Source organism: Propithecus coquereli, unplaced genomic scaffold, assembly GCF_000956105.1.
Source record: "Propithecus coquereli isolate 6110/MARCELLA unplaced genomic scaffold, Pcoq_1.0 Scaffold131, whole genome shotgun sequence".
NCBI classification, from domain to species: domain Eukaryota; kingdom Metazoa; phylum Chordata; class Mammalia; order Primates; family Indriidae; genus Propithecus; species Propithecus coquereli.
The window spans coordinates 2,053,140-2,073,155 of record NW_012137303.1 but is presented as its reverse complement, the minus strand read 5'-3'; the positions used below and the strand labels follow the sequence as shown (position 1 = coordinate 2,073,155).

General features: G+C 36.7%; 1 protein-coding gene across 2 annotated transcripts in view; it reads left to right on the top strand.

Annotated features, from left to right (window-relative positions):
• The window catches only part of LRRC16A (leucine rich repeat containing 16A), a 341,663-nt gene that overhangs the window by 198,443 nt on the left and 123,204 nt on the right, over nt 1–20,016 (top strand). For both annotated transcript variants that reach the window (XM_012638672.1, XM_012638671.1), the window contains exons 13-17: nt 7,858–7,961; nt 10,415–10,492; nt 10,626–10,702; nt 13,776–13,880; nt 18,033–18,102. In XM_012638672.1, the coding sequence (XP_012494126.1) occupies nt 7,858–7,961; nt 10,415–10,492; nt 10,626–10,702; nt 13,776–13,880; nt 18,033–18,102 (434 nt within the window). The remainder of the gene's footprint in view (nt 1–7,857; nt 7,962–10,414; nt 10,493–10,625; nt 10,703–13,775; nt 13,881–18,032; nt 18,103–20,016) is intronic.

The window sequence follows — 20,016 nt, the reverse complement described above, 5'->3', positions numbered from 1 at the left end:
ATGCATGCATTTTCCTTTTGTTACTGTCAGATTTACTTTATATATATTTAGACTATGTTAATAAGAGCATACAGATTTAAGATAATTTGTATCTTCTTCATTAGTGAAATGTCCCAGTTATCTCTATTAGTGCTTCTGAGAATCTAACTTGTCTTATTACTGCTACAGCAGATTTCTTTTGGTTAGTGTTGATAGCATATGTCTTTTTCTTCATTTCTACATTCATTTATTCTGAATACTAGCAGCAGGTGTATCTCTTGAAAACTTCTGATAATTTTACTCAAATAAGCTATCTTTGACTTTTGAGTCTTTAGTACATTTACATTTAATGTAATTATTTATTTATTTTGGTGAAAATCTGTATTTCTATTTTTCCTTTTTCTTTTTTTGTTTTTCCCTTTCCTTTTTTGTGTTTTGGATTAATCAAGTTTTAAAATTATTCTGTCTTTCCCTCTCACCCCCATTAACTTATTAGTAATTCATTCTTTTACAAGAGTGTGTCAACTAAATGTTAGGCCTTGTTTCACTTTGTAATTTACAAAATGGATCAGCATATTCAAATCTCTAGATACATTCCAATAAAAAAACCTATTTAGCATTATTTAATACAGTGCTTTTCAAACTTCTTTGACAATGAAACACTCTGGGGAAATAGGGGCTCCCAGAACACGCACTGTCCTTGGAGATACACCCATTTCAAGGCTTATTCAAGCTGCATGACCTTTATGTTATTTCTATGTAGTTATTTCTTATAAATTTTGATAAGATTTGTAGAGAGTTGGGAAGTATGTAATAGGTCAACAACCAGCACAGTAGTTTCTTATTGCTGCCCAGAGTTTGAGAATTAGTCTAAGAAAATTAGTATTAGTTTTGTTTAAGGAGGCTTCCCGAGAACATGCCCCTGAGGAAATGATAGCTCACCTGTAGCAAAAGGACCTGTAGGAAGGGTATATATTTATATGTTACATATATCTTCTCAGAAAATGGTCTATGCTCATTGCAATCCTTGGATGAGTGAGCTGGTATTTCCAGTCTCCCACTATGGCCATTAAATTTAGAGGATATGCGATTTTAAATACTGTAAATTCCTGGTGAGTTATTCGCAGTTACAAAACTTACCTTTAAGAAGTTAAAACATACTCTGAGGCTCTGAAGTTGTTAGCCATAAGCCGATTAAGTATTGGAATCCATCTGCTGTTATCTGAATAGTTACCATTACTCCGTTCTTCCTGACAATAATTAAATAGCATACATCTGCTCATCTAGAAGAGAGATCAACTCATTAAGATAGAGGTTAAAAAGAAAAGTGGGGAAAAGTTATATCACCCTTCCCAAGAGGATTTACATTTGAAATTGGATGATGAGAAGAGGTTAACACTTGGCCCAAAGAAAAATATCTCTAATGGAAAAGTTTCAGATATTGTTATGCTTAATTAAACAATCTTCCTGTTCTCCTATCTTATAGGTAGGGTAGAAAGAAAAGGGAGCATGATGGTAAATGATTAGAAAACAAGGTCTGACATTATAAAGAAAAATATGATCGCTTCCATTGGAATTAAATTTAAGTTAATTTTCATGCATTGTAAAACAAATGCAATTCTGAGACTTGAAAATTCTAATAATCTCCTTTCTTTCCTTTTACAGGTGTATCCTCTTTAAGTGTTCAATTTGCCAAACTCCCAAAAGGATTAAAGTATTTAAATTTATCTAAAACCTCATTATCACCTAAAGGTATAGTATTTCTTATTCACTTAACATTGTGTCTATAATATTTTCACTGCACCTATACTACCTTAAATAGTTAGAATTATTATTTTGATCTATACCTGCATTTATTTATTTATTTTCCATTTACTAATCTCATTTTTTTTAAAATTTCATTTTAATAGATTTAGGGAGATAAAAGTTGAATTCTGTTACATGTATGTATTGTGTGGTGGTGGAGTCTGGGCTTTTGGTGAACTCATCACCTGAGGAATTATACCTGAATGTAAAGATAAATGTATTACATTACTCTGACAGTTTGAAGATAAAGGCATTATGTAATTCAAATTCTGATGCTTTAAAGTTAAGTGATTTCATAGTAGAAAATAATTTTGAAATACACATACAGTCTTTAACTTTTTAAACTTTGAGTTAAGGAACGCTCACCTGGCTGCCTCGAGCCTCATGCCTCACCTTCCTAGAGGCACCTGGTTGTGTTTCTTTGGTTCATCCTTAGAAAAGCAAGTAGGCCTTTCCAACTGTCAGATGGGCTATCTGCTTTCCAGAAAACTGTTGGGCCTAACTGCTGCGTCACTGCTGTAGCTCCACACCTTCTATTTCTGTCTCTTGAGGTTGCCTTATCTTCTTCCCGGATTCATTTCTAACCTCCCTCATTCCTCTCATTTACCCAGTTACTCATCATATCCTGTCAATTCTATTATTTTGTCACACCAGCACCTTCAGAAATAATATTAGAAATTACCTTGCATTCATTGTGCCTTAATGTAATGTGTCTTCATATTCTACTCTGGATACCTGAAAAGTTTTTCTTGTATCCCCAAATATTCTTGTAGAGCTTCAGTTTATTTTATAAAACCTTTATCTGTGTTCATCTCTGCTGAAATGTGTTCCCTGTTCCTGAGGCCACATTAGAATCAATTAATTTTCCCTTTTTTTACTTCAAGATTATATATATATACCATTATTGTGTAAGTATTGTGTCTTTCCCACTAGCCTGTTGTGGCCTGTGCTTCTTTCATCTCTGTATCTGTAGTACCTGGCACAGTGTCTGGACAACTCTTCAATGAAAGTTTCTTGAATTTAACAACTTGCCATTTCTTAGATAGATCACCATCTTTTGGAGGCAGTGTGTGCAGTGGTTCAGAGTGTCGGTTCTCTAGTCAGGTTGTCTAAGGTTGAATCCTGACTTTTTCACTTACTATAAACATGCTTTTGTAATTTCTTTGTTCCCAAGTTGTCTCATTTGTAAGATAGAAATAATAGTATCTACTTCCTCACAGGGAGTTAGGGTTAAATGATTTACTATGTGTACAGTGCGGTTTCTGGCACATAGGGCTTAATAAATACCAGCAAGCCACTGCTACCACTATCACCACCACCATTACTACCGCCTTTGCCATCATCACCATCATTACCACCATCATCTTGTGCTGTCACATGTTTTTGTATGCTTTTATTTTGGCCTGGGACAACCTCACTGTCCCTCCCTGGATGTCTCCTGAATTACTGCCCATCCCGTAAGCTTCTATCTCACTTTATCTTTGAAGCCTTCTCAGCTAAGCCCATCTCACTGCACCGTGCACAACTCGATGTTCCTTTCTCTGTGTTCCATAGCTCTTTGTAAATGCCTTTGTGTTTCCCACTGCATTTGATTGTGTCTTAGCCTAGAAGTTTCTGGACAATAGGGACTTTGCCTTATTCACTGCTCTGTGCTGGCACTTTTCAGGCTCTGACTGAGTATAACTTGGAGAAATGACTGAAACAAAGCTATCCCTTCATGATTTTATATCCATCCCATCATACATTATTCTGAATATGCAGTTATACTAAGAATGATTTGAGATTGGGATTAGTTCCATAAGTCCCATGATTTTGTGCGCACACATTTATACAGGCATGTTTAAGTTTAAGGCATTAAAATAAATTACCAAAGGGATTTTCCCAGGAGTCAATATCTTCCGACCTAGTGCCTGAAGCCATCTACAGATCTTAAAACTGAGTTTAGCCCGTTTACGTTATTGCTTTTCTGCTTCAGCAAATCAGTTTTATAAAAATCTTTTTCTGATAATTATCAGTGCAGATGAATTTATTGTAAAGATTTAGAAGATACCGAAAAGTATAAATAAGAAAGCAGATGTTACTTTTAATGCCAGCAGCAAACCATTACAAGAGCGCCACTGTTAACAATTTGGTGCCCATCCTTTCATTCTGTTTCTACATATATAGTTTATATACATATGTATAGACAAACACACACATGCATATATATGGGATTATACTGTGCTTACTATTTCATAAACTTTTTCCCCGTATAGTATATTGTGATTATTTATCACATGATCACTTTCAATGGCTACATGATATTACAGGGTATGGAATTATGTTCCATGGTTTAAGTAATTTGTTATTGTACATTTAAATAATTTTTAATTCTTCAGAAATGCAAACAATACTAACATGAATTTGGTTGCTAATTATTGGTCATTTTTAAAATTTTTGCTTTGGGATAAATTCCTGTAAGTAGACTTGCTAGATAAAAGAGTATGTGCATTTTTTAGAGCTTTTTGTTTGTTTGTTTGTTTGTTTGTTTTTGATATTTATTATTAAGTTGTCCTCCAAGTATTTAGTATTTTAGTAAATTTCTTTACATTCTCACCATCACTGGATATTATTCTCCCTTTTCATTGTTTGTCAGCCAAATAAACAAAAGTGTTCTGATGTTTTAATTTTGGTTTCTTCAGCTATTGCTTAGGTCATTGCCACCCTCTCACACCCTCATGGTTCCTTAGTCATTCATATTTCCTTTTGGGAGATTCCTAAGTTCACATTTTTTGTTAGTTTTCTCTTTATAGTATTAATCTTTTTTCTTAATTTATATGACTTCTCTACCTATTAAAACTATTCATTATTTATCATGTGCTCCATAGGTCTAGTTTAAGTCTTTTAATAAGATAGAAGTATTTTTGAAAAACATGATTATATTTATAATCCTTGTTTATATATTTTTATTTTAATTCATTTGTTTGTTACTGGAAAACAAATAGAGGGATGCGGTGATCGTTTGTCCTTCCTAGGGCAAGTTTTGTTCTGAGGTCCCTCAGTATCACCCTCCCTGATGTCCCTGTGTCCTTCTTCTGCTACCCTCCCATGTCTGAGTGGGGAGGCCCCATGGGCAAAGTCGGGCTCCTCAGCATCCTTATGATGAGGACAGCCTCACATCGCCTGTACCCTCCACAAATAGGGGTCCCCCCATTTATCTCTTCCCTGCAATAAAATATGTATACATCAAAAAATGTGTTTTGAGAGTTAGCATTGTTTTATAACATATTACCTGAAGAATTTTAAGTTGCCCTTTCTAAGACAAATATCTTGAAATGTTTGGTTTTTTAAAAAAAAAAAAATTGATTTCTTAAAGTTTTTTACATAGAGTCTGAAAGGTTTGCAGATTTAAAATAATTCAGATTAAATTGCAGTGTTAAACTTCTATGGAATTTTACTAACAGTTATATTTTGGTTCTATGAAAACCATTTATATTCATGGCTCAATAATTCAAGACAGATTTTAAAAAATCTCCCCATGACATCCCCACTGCTTCCAAATACCCTTTCTTTACCTCGGATGTAGCTAATGGATAGTTTTCTGGATTTCTAGCAAATGTCCTGCCGGTTGCCAGATTATGTCAAGGCAGGGCCATCTGGTACCACCTTTTTCCAGCTATGAACACTACAGTAATAAATAGGAAGAGTTGTTTATTTTGACAAAATCACTAGACAGCCAGCGTTGAGAATGACATGTAAATCTCTGTTTAGTTTGGGTTGGAAGAGCGTTGATTCCCCCCCGCCCAGTCCTATACTTTTTAAATTTCCTGCTATTTGTGGGCTTATTAACATAGGCCTCACTTGAACATGGGCTCAGGAGGCAGGGGGAGGAAATCCTTCATTCTGTTTGAGAAGCATGAAGCTGAGCTGATAACACGATTCTCTCCCAAGTCTATTCAGATGTTGGCCAACTGCCAACACCTGCACTCGTTGAGGAGCATTTTCCTGTCAGGACTAATTTGGCCTTCTAATTTTGGAATTTATTTATTGAGTTTTGTTACACCTCACTAAGGAAATGATTTTCTTGATGAGAGTCTGGTATTCTCCATATGTTTTGGACTCAATTATTCCATTTTGAAAAATACATTAATACTAATAGGACAAACAAAAGTTGGTCATTTAAACAATCATAGAAGATAACCTCTAGATATTAACCTTTTCTGTAGGCTACCGTAGATCCCTCTTATCTACCACAACTAATTAAATTTCTACCTCCTCTACTACCAAGCTCTTGTTCCTTGCCCCTTTGATAGTTGTTGCCTTACTGGATCAAGATTATTCAGCTGTCTGTGTCTCCCACTGAACTGGCCTTTAGCAGGTGAGATGATATCTCTCGGGACTCAGAAGCCTCTGCCTGGTACACAGTAGTCTTTCAATAAAGGATTGTTGAAATGAATATATATTCCTTGTGTAGCCCTGACTTTTTATTCTGGAGTCTAGTTAATTTTTTCCCTAACGGTATTTGCATTTTTTGAGGGTAAAAATAGGCCTTATTTACATTTATCTCCCAATCCCCAGCATTTAATAAGCATTGTATCAGTACCAGCACTTAATAAATGTTGAGTTGATGGCCAAGAAGTTCTTCCTTGTACTTAACTAAAGTATTTTTTATTCAAAGCCTTTGTCTCCTCCTTCTACATGCCCAAATGTACACTTATCCCTGAGAAATGGCTCAGTAGCCTTTACCAGGCACATATGGAATGAGTTCTTTGTAACTGTAACTCTCTGAAGCTGGAGGATAAGACAGTGACCCCTTCATTAGTCCACACATTGAACATTCTAAACTCCTAGCAGGGAGGTGCTCCAATGGGAGGCTGTACCTACAGCCCTCAGCTCTTTTCTTGGAGTTCCCTTGTCAGATCTTCCCGCAGTGACCAGCTCTGTCTTACTGGCAGGACTGACCCCTTATCGGTATGAAGGCTCTGCCCAAGTGTGGATAAAAACCCCCTTTCCTGGTTCTCTTTAGGGTGGTTGAGACAGGCTGGGATTTGCAAAAAAATAATTTTACTGAAAACAAGAAAACTAAAATAATTTATAAAAGTATACCCAATTTGGAAATAGCCATATTTTAAAAATACATAATTTGGTATCATGGGCTTTTAGTAGAAACATGAAGAGCTTTGCTGTATCCCATATTCCCATTATCCTTAGAATAATCGTCAGTGATATTGTGAGTGTATTGAGTCCCAGTGAGTAACCAGACTCATCTGGGATCCCATTTTATAAAGACACACCTCAAAAAGACTCTACTCCCCATGAGAAGTAGCCTGATAAAAATCTATCCACTAGAAAAGGCCATCACTAGCAGGCCTATGTCTATATAGCCACATATAATAGAACTTAGCTTTCTTCACACATGACAATCACCCTCCTTGTGTATTCAGTCTTTATTTTCTGTGATGGATTTGTCAGTTTAGTTCACTTGATTGTAACTTGAGCCATTTACATTATGTATGTAAAGAGTGTATAGAGTGTTAATTATATATTTTTTCTTTTGTGCTTACATTGTGTACAGGTCATCTCCTTATTCTTTGTAAAATTCATTTCAATCCAAATTTTGCCTTGACTGTAATACATCTAATTAGAGCTATAATATATATTCCTTTATTAACTTCTCAGTACTTTACATAGCCTAAATTATCTGAATTTGGACATGCATCATTTAAATGTCATACAGCAAGTCAAGAATCACCTGGTAGGATTAAGAGCAGGGTAAACACTGTCAATTAGACTGCTTGCATCCTTCTAAGGCTCCAGAGTAAAGTCCTTAACGTGCTTGCACACATCAGATGTGTTGCAAGGTGAAGCTGATTCCATTGCTTCTTCTGATTCAGTGGTCGTGTCTGTGACTAACCTGTTCTTCCTGAGCCTGTGTCAAAAGAAGACACAATCATAGTGCCACCTTTTGGGGATGGTGCTGTGGTTAACCTCAGTCCTGCAATTGGATGGGACTCCTGGGCCATTGGTGGAAACCACAAACCTCGTTTTGTTTCCTGGGGTGGAAATTGAGCCTGGATTTTCTGGATGTTGCAGGGGTGAACAGCCTTTCTCAGTCACTCAGTGCCAACCCATTGACCGCCTCCACCCTCATCCATCTCGACCTCTCAGGGAATGTCCTTCGTGGCGATGACCTCTCGGTAAGTTTTCCTTTCCTTATTCTGTCTTCAAAGAAGCTATATTTAATAAGCAGGGAATGATTCTGAACATGACTTTCTAACTTATTTCTCTACATCTCTCTTTATCATGCCACCTTAAAATCATTTAGTTACAAGCTTATGAAGCGTTTTAGTGAAAATTGCAGAGCCTTCCTTAATTATAAATGTAGTCTGTCACCATAGTTGGTTTTTTCCTCATTTCACAATGCTGAAGTTCAAATTTGGGGGGGAAATAACTTTTTTCTGAAGGAATTTTATTTTTCATGCAGAAACATTAGTTCACTTGTTAAAATTGCCTGATAAGAAAGATTGGTAACATAAAATGAACTATTTCATCAGTAAATACTATTGTTGGGAAGATTGGTGGTTATTTGACAGTTTGTAGCTGAAAAGGGGTATTGGGATAAATCCCAGTTCTGGTCTATTCCATGAATACAATGGGGAGATGGATGGGCTAGATGTAACCTGGGGCCCCTCTTTAGAGTGTGAAGGCAAAAACTACCCCCTCAATTATTATTAAGATTTTTTGTGTAGCTGAATCAATAACATAAATGTTTTGCAGATCTTAATGACACACTGAATTAGGTATGATCTCATTGTCATATGTGGTGAATGGTCTCCTCTGGTCACCATGATAGAATTTAGAAGAAGTGCTTCTTCAGTGGCCATCTTTGAAGGGCCTTAATTTGCGTTCCACTGCTTTTCCACAGGGCTGAAAAACAATGTGAAATTTATTCTTATTTCTCTTGTTTTACTTTACCCATAAGACAGGGAATACAAATGAAGGCCTTTTTGTGTTTTTTTTTTTTTTTTTTCCTTTTCCCCTCCCTCTTGCTTGAAATCATTTTAATAATCTTTGTTTCCTGGTGTGCCATGACTTTTTCAATGCATTTTCCAATTTCAGTTGTCACCTTCACTGATGGATTCATAAATCTGCTCCCTCCCAAAATGCAATAAGGAGTCTGATGTGAAACCACCAAAATATTACCGTGGCAAAGGAGAGGAATAGAGGGAAGGGTAAAAGTAGAGACCGAAGATTAAATAATAAGACTCAGCTAAAGTAGGGGCATTAATAGCCACCTAAGATAATAAAATAGGCTAGGGTGGGTCTTATCCCAGCTTGCTTCTGGGGAGAGGGAGTGGAATGATGAAGCCTGGGTGACAGTGGGCTTCCAGCCTGGGGCAGACTGAAGTTCTGGGAGCATCTCAGCAGGTACAGGGGCTTACTTGGCCCTGTGCCCCCAGGAAAAGCAGCCTAGGTTGGCCTGCCTCTTTGGAGAAGTGTTGGCCAAGTCTGGTAACCGATTCATGGTGATAAGTGCTCCCCCAACTGGTGGCTTGGAGCAAAGCCACACTAAACTGAAAAGTCTAGAGGCTACTAGTGCCAGGCTAACATTGAGAAGAGACAGAGGATTTTCATGTACATGAGAGCAAAGTGAGTTTTCCGAATCAGAACTTTTGATAATACAATCCATTCTGTGTGTCTGGTTATTCTAAAACGTTTACAGACTAATTTTTTGCTCTTTTGTAATCCTTTATAGAGAGGATTTTTCTGAAGTACCATATAGCTATAGCCAAACTACTAACTACACTTAACATTTACAAGGACTGAGATACTCTCAGTATAAGCTTGTTTGTTTATGCAAGTATCTGGTGGCATCTAGTGAAGCAGAGGAGAATTTAAACTATTTGGCTGGTGGCAAGGAGCTAGGACTCAGTTTGTTATTGGTGGGCTCTAGCAGTTGCTACGTATACAGGGTAATTAGAGAACAACTGAGAGTGATCAATTTCATTATTTGATGGCTTTGTATGAAGGAACTAAAGAAATGTAGGCATTGTGACCCCCTGAAACCTGAAGTGTCTTAACTATTTGTGAGATTTTTTTAAAAAATCACTAAGAGTGCTGTCAAGCCATTCTTGTTAGATTTTGGAAATAACTAAGGATAAAAAATAATTATGTTGGAAAGAAGAGAGTACATAGCCTGAGACCATCCTATGGTTCAAATTCAAATTAGCGGTTCCTTGAACACTTTGAAAAGTGATTAGTATTTTGATAGGGTGACTACAATTCAGGTGGTATTTCAATCTCAAGAGTTAAAATTAATTAGCGCTGTTCCAAAATTGTATAATAAAATTGAGCTAATCAGGAAAACTAAGTCATGTGTAACAAAAAGAGGGGTTGGTAGTCAAGATTCCATTTGGCTTTTTTTTTTTTATTCAAACATAATTTGATTTTAAATATTATTGGGGTTTTTTGTTTGTTTTGTTTGGTTTTGCTCTCAGGGAAGATACCCGAATGACAGAAAATTGTGCTAATCCTCTGGGGTAGAGTAGAGAATGATCTTGGAATTCGGGCAACCTCCTTTTAAAACATTAACTTACATTTTGTATGTGTGTGTTTCTAGATTCTAACAGTTATTTTTTGTTTTTTCAAGCACATGTACAATTTTTTGGCCCAGCCAAATGCCATTGCTCATCTGGATTTATCCAATACAGAATGTTCCCTGGAAATGGTAATTTTTTTTTATATTGCTCTGGGGGTCTCAGAACAGCTATTTAGATGGGATATAGGGGCCTTTTCTCAAATAAAATATTCTCCTGGACCTAGAAATATTCGAAAGTAAGAGTGCCTTATTTCTTTCTCAGGTCTGTGGAGCTCTTCTCCGTGGATGCCTTCAGTATTTAGCTGTGCTCAATCTCTCCAGAACTGTATTCTCTCACCGGTATGGATTTATTTCTGTTATCATTGTTGTCTAGGAGTTTCTTTCGCTGAGAAAAAGTTGGAGTGATAATGAAAACAGAGTGATAAAGGGTGAATGTTGTACATGTTGAAGGTGGTCTTAACCATTACCTATGAATATTAGACCTTGACATTTCAAGTTTTGTTTTATCTTTTTTAGTTCCAGGTTAATGCTCTTGTCAATAACTCCAACCTGCCTATACAAATGATATGATAATGCACTATTTCTGATATGTGGACAGGCACTCTCGCTTAATATAGTGAAAACCTTTTAGAAACTTCTATTGGTATTTCTCAATGATGAACTTGGAAGTAGGTATAAACTACTTGGGGAGCAAAAATAATAGTCATCCTAAATCTTATACATAAAAAAACAGGATTCAAGAGTCTAAAGTGGAATTTGAACACTTAGCTTGAATAAGTTGCTTGAGTAAGTTTCTACCTTCCTGACTTTACAATTATTTGAAAAATAACGCAGTAGATTACAAGCAGCAAGGATTCACGCAGCACAAACTCAGAATGGAAAGAGAATACAGAGGAATTAGGAAAAGTACATGGGTTATATAGGTTTGGCATTTGGGGACCATCTAATGAATTAATACAGTTTAATACTTAGCATTCACAATTATGACCACAAGTTATAAATAATACTTTACCCATTATGTACTCTTTAATAACATGGAGTGTTACTTAATATTAGAAATTTCTTCATTTTTACTAGTTAACTTTTTAAAAGCTTTATATATTGAAAGGATAACCCTTACTTATGTGGAAAATTCAGTTTGTGGCATGCTTTTATTTCATAATTGTGCCTTGCAAAACAGTTACTCTATATTTTAAAGTACTGTTGGTCTATTACTTCAACAGTGATGTAAATCTTTACAATAGCAAAGATATTCCACAAATACCTCAATAGCATAAGGTTAGGGATTGTGAAGTCTGAAAATATAATGGCAGGAGAAGTTGAGTTTTCTAAGATACTTTATTTTAGGGGATATTTGGTAGTATTAATTGAGGCCACCTACTCAATTCATGTATGTTAAGGCAGTTTATAAAACTATGCTTTGGTGGAACTGTGATTGACTGGGGAACTGGCTTACAAGATGATAGCATAGACCAGCAGTCCCCAACCTTTTTGGCACCAGGGACTGGCCATGAACAATTTTTCCACCGATGAGGCAGGGGGGTGGGGGTTGGGGGGAGGTGGAACTCAGATGGTGATGTGTGGCCCAGTTCTTAACAGGCCACGGGTACCAGGTTGCAGCCTGGGGTTGGGGACTGTAGGCATAGACTATGAAGGTTTTTGTATAATCACCACTTTTGAGTTCACAGTATTGTGAATCTGTGATGACTGGTCTTCAGTAGAGCTGTTAAGCTTGTGGAGCAGAATTGCACTAACAAATTGCCTTGTCTTCCAAATGAAAGGTTGTGATTAAACTGTTTAATACCAAGTACCTTACCTACATATAGTTGCAGAAAGCCCTTAGTAATTATGTTGAAATTACTGCATTTACACTGAGGTGTGGATTGTTAGTCAGGCTATTTATACTTTTGTTCACAGATAATTTCATAAATGTATCAGTCTGGACAGGTTAGATTGTTCTACAGTAACAATGACCCCTTCCCTCCAATCTCTATGGCTTTCAGCAGCAGTGGTTTTGTGACATGTCCACTGTGGGCTGGCCACATCACCTTCACTCTGGGAGACAGAGTGACCTGTATCTCAAACATTGAAAGTTATATGGCAGAGAAAAAAGAGATCATGGCAGTGTACGTATTGGCTTGTAAAGCTTCTCTCTGGAAGTCATATACATCATTTCTGCTCATAACCCACTGGCCAAAGAGACTCACATGGCTAAAGGGCAATGAATACTTGGAAACAATGGAAAGGTCAACACCAAGACAAAGTAACAGGAGGGAAAGTATATTCAAAGAATAAAAGCATTTGCTCGTCAAAAAATGAACAGGAGAAAACAAACTTATATTGTTCCACTATCTGAAACCAGAGCTGAGTTGTCTTTTTTTTTTTTTTTGAGACAGAGTCTCACTGTGTTGCCCGGGCTAGAGTGCCGTGGCATCAGCCTAGCTCACAGCAACCTCAAACTCCTGGGCTCAAGCGATCCTCTTGCCTCAGCCTCCCGAGTAGCTGGGACTACAGGCATGCGCCACCATGCCCGGCTAATTTTTTCTATATATTTTTAGTTGTCCGATTAATTTCTTTCTATTTTTAGTAGAGACGGGGTCTCGCTCTTGCTCAGGCTGGTTTCGAACTCCTGAGCTCAAACAATCTGCCCGCCTCAGCCTCCCAGAGAGCTAGGATTACAGGCGTGAGCCACCACGCCTGGCCAGTCTTAGACTCTTTAATCCTGTTTTTCTTAAACCCTTATAATATGGTGTTGACACTACCTTATTATTGAGCTGTATGATTTGATCTACTTACTTCCCTCTGCAATAACAAGGGGACATATTTTGAGGTTATAGCCATTGTATTTTGTAGTTTTGTCTTTATTCTGATATTTGACCTGAAATGATCAGGTTTGTGGTATGGATGTAATAGGCCATTTGTAATGCAGGCTTCATGCCATTCAGACTTCCTGTGCTGTTCCTCAGTTCCACATCAGGTCACAATCTTATTGCATCTGAAACCTACATCTAAAAATATTGCCAAATGCAGGTAGCAATCCTCAACATTTTTTACCACCCAGTGGGAAAACTTTTTAAATTGGTGAGAAATGTACATCTTCCCTGACCTATTTTTTTTAAAACTCCAAACTTGGGGTTTCTTGAAGATCAAGAGGTAAAATACAATGAGTTCATTGGCTATAAAGAATAGAAATAAATTGTTTTGTGGACTTAATGATATGCCTTAACCTTTCTTGTGTGATTCCTTCAATTTTAAGGGATTTGATCATTTAGGCTTCAGGTATTTGTTTCTATTTGCCTTAAATTTCTACTGAAAATATGACTGATTCATAGATCACTTTACAGTGTCTTAATAACTAACAAATAAGTTTGATGGAAGTATAACCACTTGATGACTGTTGTGTTTTTTTCAGTAAAGGAAAAGAAGTACCCCCATCTTTCAAGCAGTTTTTTAGTAGTTCTCTGGCTTTGATGCAAATCAACCTTTCAGGCACAAAACTGTCTCCTGAGCCCTTGAAGTAAGTGGTTCATTCTTTTTCTCCAGAGCTTTTAAAGTTCAGCTTGTTTCTACAGATTTGCTCAAGAGAAGGGAAAAGATAATCCAGAGACAGAAAAGGCAGATGAGAATGCCTTTTTATTCTGGTGCACAAGACTTAATTAAAATTTTTTAAAGTACATTGTGTATGTACTCTTGATAATATTGCATCTTCTATAAAAAAAGTCTTTTGGTTTATGACCTTGGTAGTAGTCACTGATCGATGAAAGTTGTACTCTCAGGTAGTTTTGTTTTTATTTTAACCTCTGTTCAGTCCATTTTAGGCATATCTGTGTGTGTGTGTGTGTGTGTGTGTGTGTGTGTGTGTTAACATTTGTTCTAAATATTTCTACTAACTAGAATAATCAAACTCAAAACACATTGTGTATATGCAGCAGAATCAATTTTTAGGTGCTTTGCTTTCTGAGTTATCCAGATCAGTACAGGCTGTTTGGCATTTTTACTTGGCAGCCAACTTAATGTTACGGGTTAATATCCCTGGTGTAGGTATAGTGGTGACACTAAAATGTTTAGCCAAATTGAGGTTTGAGAATAATTTGTTATCCTTGAGATTTCTGTTTATCATTGCCAGAAAGAATCAAAAGTTCAGTGTACAAGTTCAGTGAATTTGACTATACAGTCAAATTCTCCGAGTCTAAAAAAGATGTTTTCAGGTAGTTACAATTATGCAAGTTGTCAGATATGCTCAAATGTATGCACAGATTTCTCCTTTCCCCAGCTAATTTGTAAATCTGCATTTAATTTTTTCCTTGCAATTTGTATGAAATGTTAAAATTAATGTCGCTATTCATCTTACTAGAAAATTAATCTTCAACTAATTTGTAAATTACCTTTTCTTTCCTTTTTTTCCCCGTTTTGAGAGATGTGGAGTTCTTGATTCTGCATAGTACCATATGACTAAAACAATGGATGCCTTTAAGAAAAGTAGACCCAGTCAAATGCTAAAAAAAAAAAAAATTTTGATGTTATAATGGGCTTTTTAAAAAAATGTTGAATTAATACATTTGAGATCTCTAAATGTGACAGTCGCAAATAATATAAGCCTCATGATTTGGCTCTTTGTGTGGATATTAAGGAAGATATCAGAATTGGTATTCTAAAGGGGGGAGGTTCCATTATAATTTAATCACATTCATTCAAGTAATATTTATTGAGCATCTACTATGTGCTAGATACCATGAGAGCACTGAGTAGAAAGCAAAACCAGACATGGCCCTTGTCCTTGTAGTATGTCAGAAGGAGATTAGCATATTCAAAATAGTTTTAGTGATAGGTACTGGTATTCTAATTCTTTCAATGTTTTTGACTCCTGTATAATATAGAGTAACTTTTCATTGGTTAACATAATTTATTTTATGGACTATTCTATACCACAATGACACTGAATTTACTGTAGTTTATTATAACTATATACTTGTAAATTTTCTACTTCAAAGATATTTTGTATCTTTGACCTGTTAATCATATGAATGTTTAATAATGTTAAATTTGTAGTCTCTTCAGCTCTGTGTTTCACTCCATTAAAAAATGTTGATGTGAGGGAAAAGGCTTCATGGTTGAAGATTTTGTAAAAAAAATTCCATACGCACATTTAATACGATATAATAATTTGAAAAGATAGCACAAAACCGAGATACTCAGGTTTAGCTATGTAAGGGAATTTGCAAAGAACTACCCTAAGCTAGACACTGTGCTGAGTGCTTATATATGAACTGTCATTTTAATATTGCAACAGTTGTGGGAAATTGATATCATCATCTCCATTTACAGTTGAGGAATTGAGCCTCAAAGAAGCTAAGTAATTTGCCCAAAATCACTGTCACAGATTGGGTTTCCTGGGAAACAGTCTTTGAAATAGAGATTAATGTGTAGGGTATTTATTAGGACATTCTCTTGGGATGTATTTCAAGGGCTTTAAAGAACACTGTGCCACTGTTTCTTGGTGTTTCCTAAAATCTCCAGAATAGTATGGCTTGTGTGTGTCTCAAGGGTGCTCTTTGCTCCAGCATCACTCAGAGTATAGCATGAGTTCCTATTTACTGCTCATTCTTGTTCTTTCACTTTCTCTCCCGATAACCCCTTTCTTCCTGGAGCCCTCCTTGGTCTCCTGTCATGTGGTTCCCCTCCTCCCTGGCCCCCATCTCTCTGGCTGAGTATTTTTAATAAACTTGCTGAATGTGCTACCCCCAAATTATAACTAACATCACCTATCCAGAGCTGGAAAAATTAAATACAGATTCTTCTCTTAAGCAATTTTGCAATAGTAATTGAGGATTGAAAAGATAATTGTTAAGGCAATTTTACCATCATGAAGTTTAAATAAACAACATATTTTGCCATAGAATTTTCCCCAGTGCCCACCGTGCTTTATTGTAGTTCTGTTGTATTTCACTAAGGACAATTTCTATGGGTTATTTATTTTTACTAGTCTCACGAGTATTTGCCTCCTAATCATTGGCCTTCTATAGTTGAATATCTTCAAGCATACCAGTTGTTTTCTTGGCCTTACTGCACATGTAGGAAAAGTAGGAAGTATTTTTCTTTCACTGAAGCATTATAAAAATGCAATGTTGAAATATGTGGCTAAATCCTAGAAACTCAGCATATATTAGAAGTAGAAGGGACTTCTTTGATAATATTCTAATTCTCTCAATTCACTGATGAGAACCTGAGACACACACACAAAAAGTGATGTACTTAAGGTCACACAACTGTTAGTAACAGAGCCAGGACCCAGAGGACTGGCCTTTTGTTTTTAGTCCCAAGCACTTTCAGTGACTCAATATTGCCCTCAAGAAAGAAAGGTGGGGGGAAGCAATTTTTAAGAAAAGAGAAGTAATTTAATGAGTAATTGAACATGTACACAGATGAGATACACCCAGCCTTTGTCACAGGACAGTATTGTAGAATAAGGGACTAGTGAACTGGATTAAAAGAGTAAAAAGAAAGGCGCTCACCTTCAGCCTCCTAATAGGGGTGTTATTTTCATAGCTGGAGGCAGCCAAGCTCCACATGTTGCATGGCACTGCTGGAGTTCTCTGTCAGTGAGAAAATTTCAGAGGCTTGGGCAAGATATAATTCCCTACCTTCCTACCTCACCCTTATCCTGGGGTATTTTTGGAATATGCTGGGTGGAGGTCCTTTTCCTAGGGACATGGAGAACAGATAGTCACCCCCAGGTAGCAACTGCTGCCTGGGTTCCACTCGTCTAGCAAATATCACTGTCTGCCTTGTGTGAGAGTTATTTGCACACGTATTTGAATCCCTTCCTTGAGAGCATGAATAGTCTTATGTTTATCTCCATATTCCTCACAAAGTCTAAGTTAGAATCTTCTGTCCATTCAGTGTAATTTAATGATGTGCGTGTATGTGTGACTTTTTGGTTTCAAGTTTGCTTAGTGATGTTGAATTATATAGGACTGACTTGTAAAAGTGGATCTGGATGACTAGTCTAATCTCCTCAATTTGCAGATGACAAAATTCCTTTTCAGCCTGTGCTGTGGTTTGTCCTGGCCCAGTAGGTAGTTCAACAGGCAGAATCCTGGACTCAAACTCAAGACATGTGCCTTCTAGTCTATAGTGGTTTTATACCCTTGCCTACCCACTACTGTAAGTCATTTAATACACTCATCTAGATATAATTTTACATCCTGGAATACTATGGAGCCTGACTTCCTCCCTACCATATTCCTTAGGGACAACGGGCTTTACTTTGCTACTCTAGTAACAATTGCCTAATAAGATTCTAAACATTACTAAAGTTGTTCTCAAGCAGATGCAGGTGGGAATTTATCTGTGATGAACACAATTTAATTTCAATATGCAATTAAGTGTGCTGTTGGTTTATTTGCATAGGAATAGCAGTCCTGCCAGGTTTTACATTTGTGATGGGCTCGCTGCCTGTCAGAAGACTGCTGCAGAGTCATTTTTTCACTGTTGTTGAGAGGCAGAACTGCAGTTGGCATTTTAAAAAGTGAGAGAGTGCCTGGTGCTTGACCTGTGATTCTGAAAGGGCATTTTCCTTTCTCTGGGCTTTGTTCAATGTGCTTTATATATACTTTCTTGTTGCATTGTGTGGAATTTGTATCTAATGTGTGTGTTTCCTCCCCTTCAGAGCGCTGTTATTGGGCCTGGCTTGTAATCATAGTTTGAAAGGGGTTTCTCTTGATCTCAGCAACTGTGAGGTAAGAACACTTTTAGACTATGTGCTGGAATAGATAATAGCTTCAAAATTGTCTTGTCTTTTTCATGGAAAAAGTGTGATACTGTGATTCCACAGGGTGTAAACAAAGCAGAAAAACACATTATGCAAGTTTCTGATGTTCTGTATTTTGCAAGTTTTATCTACAAACAGCCACAGAGCATCATTCAGAAAGCTTTCAAGTGTGTTTTTAATAACTTTTTTTTTTTCCTATTCTTGGTGCCTATTGCCTAAGTATTTTATGATGAAGCCTTGAGAATATAAAGCCATAAACTAGCTTTACCATCATGAAAATGAAACATACAGCATTCGTTGCAGGGGACAAATGTGTACAACCTAACTGGGATTTGTAAAATGTGAAAGACAATTGCTGTCTTGTCATTAATTTTACTTTTTAATATCTTGATTTGAAACAAGAAAATTAAAATGTCTCTGGAAATTATAGCAGTTTCAAACACTTCCTACTAAAGAACCTAGAGAGAAGAATTGAGACTAAAGGCTTCTACATTTTAGAGGACACTTAAACTTTTACTGTCTTGAAATTTTTATTTTGTGTGGTAATAAGTAAGAAAATACTCAAGTGCGAACCACTTGGCCTATTCAGAGCCTGACTTTACCCGACATATCAAGCTCCATCTCTTCTTCTCAGGAATGGAGGGGGGTGTCTCCTCATTCCTATTCCTGGGCCTTTACGCCCACTGTTTTCTCTTCAACTAAGTCCCTCTCCCTCCTACCCCCCAAGGCCTCCATCTCTTTAAGGATCTAGCACAAGTCCAATCTCCTACACACATGCATCGTACTCTTCTAGGTTATACAATCCTAGATGAATTGGTCACTATTGTAAATCTCAATTTCTGTGCCTGAAAAGTGGAGATAATATCAGTATCTCTCCTAGTGGGTTGTTATGAGGTTTAAAGGAGCCCTTCTTTAAAAAGTGCTTCTCGTACACACGAAGGTTGTTTGCTCTTGCTGTTTTCCTATCTATCTGTCTGCCAAATTTTTTCTGACTGTTTCAACCCTTTGTGATCTCAATCTTTTCTAATTGTCTAGCACTTAATGAGAGTAGCATGCATTTGGACACTGAACTACATAATGCCTTGCATAGCTATTAAATTGGCTCCTGTATGCTCTCTCTCCCAACTAGGTTGCAACTTTTTGGGGGGCAGTATTTGTGTCATGCTGTTTTGTGTTTCCCTTAGCACCTAACAAAATTCCAGGCACCAAGCCAACACTAAATATTGAGTAAGATTAATGCTTTGCTTCTCTGAAAAATTCCAGAAACTGACAAGTCTGAAATTTTACCATATAAATTGTTAGTGTAGGATTTTTCCTTAATTTTGAGCTGGGATGAATACCAACTATGTGATTTACTAGTCTTGTTGTTTTGAAAAAAGAGAAATAAAAAACAAACACACACACACAAAACCCCAAAACCTAAAACTCTAAAATACTATCCTTGCATTATGGAATTTTCATGTACAAATCAATGATCTCACATTTTTTATAAAGTTAAGATTATAAAGTAGAAACCAACGAGCACTTTACTAAGGAGCATGCCAATAATACATTTTTTTTTAATTGGGGGAAGAATGAAATGAAGGGGGATGGGAAGAGTTAATCTATCAAAAAAAGCAAGTTGGTATAAACTTGGCTGCTCTGTCAGATCAAACTATTGAATTAGCAATGACTTCTAGTAGGGTTTTACTATCCTGATTAAATGTCATGACTGCTACCAACCTAACATTTTTCATTTAACTCTATGATAAAGCTGGAATGGGCATAAGTGATCATCTGGTTACTATAGTTATGGATGAGGAAACAGATCTACGAAAGCTGAAATAATCCAGCTCACTAATGACAGAGCCATAATGAGAATACACTGTCCTGATTTTCTGTT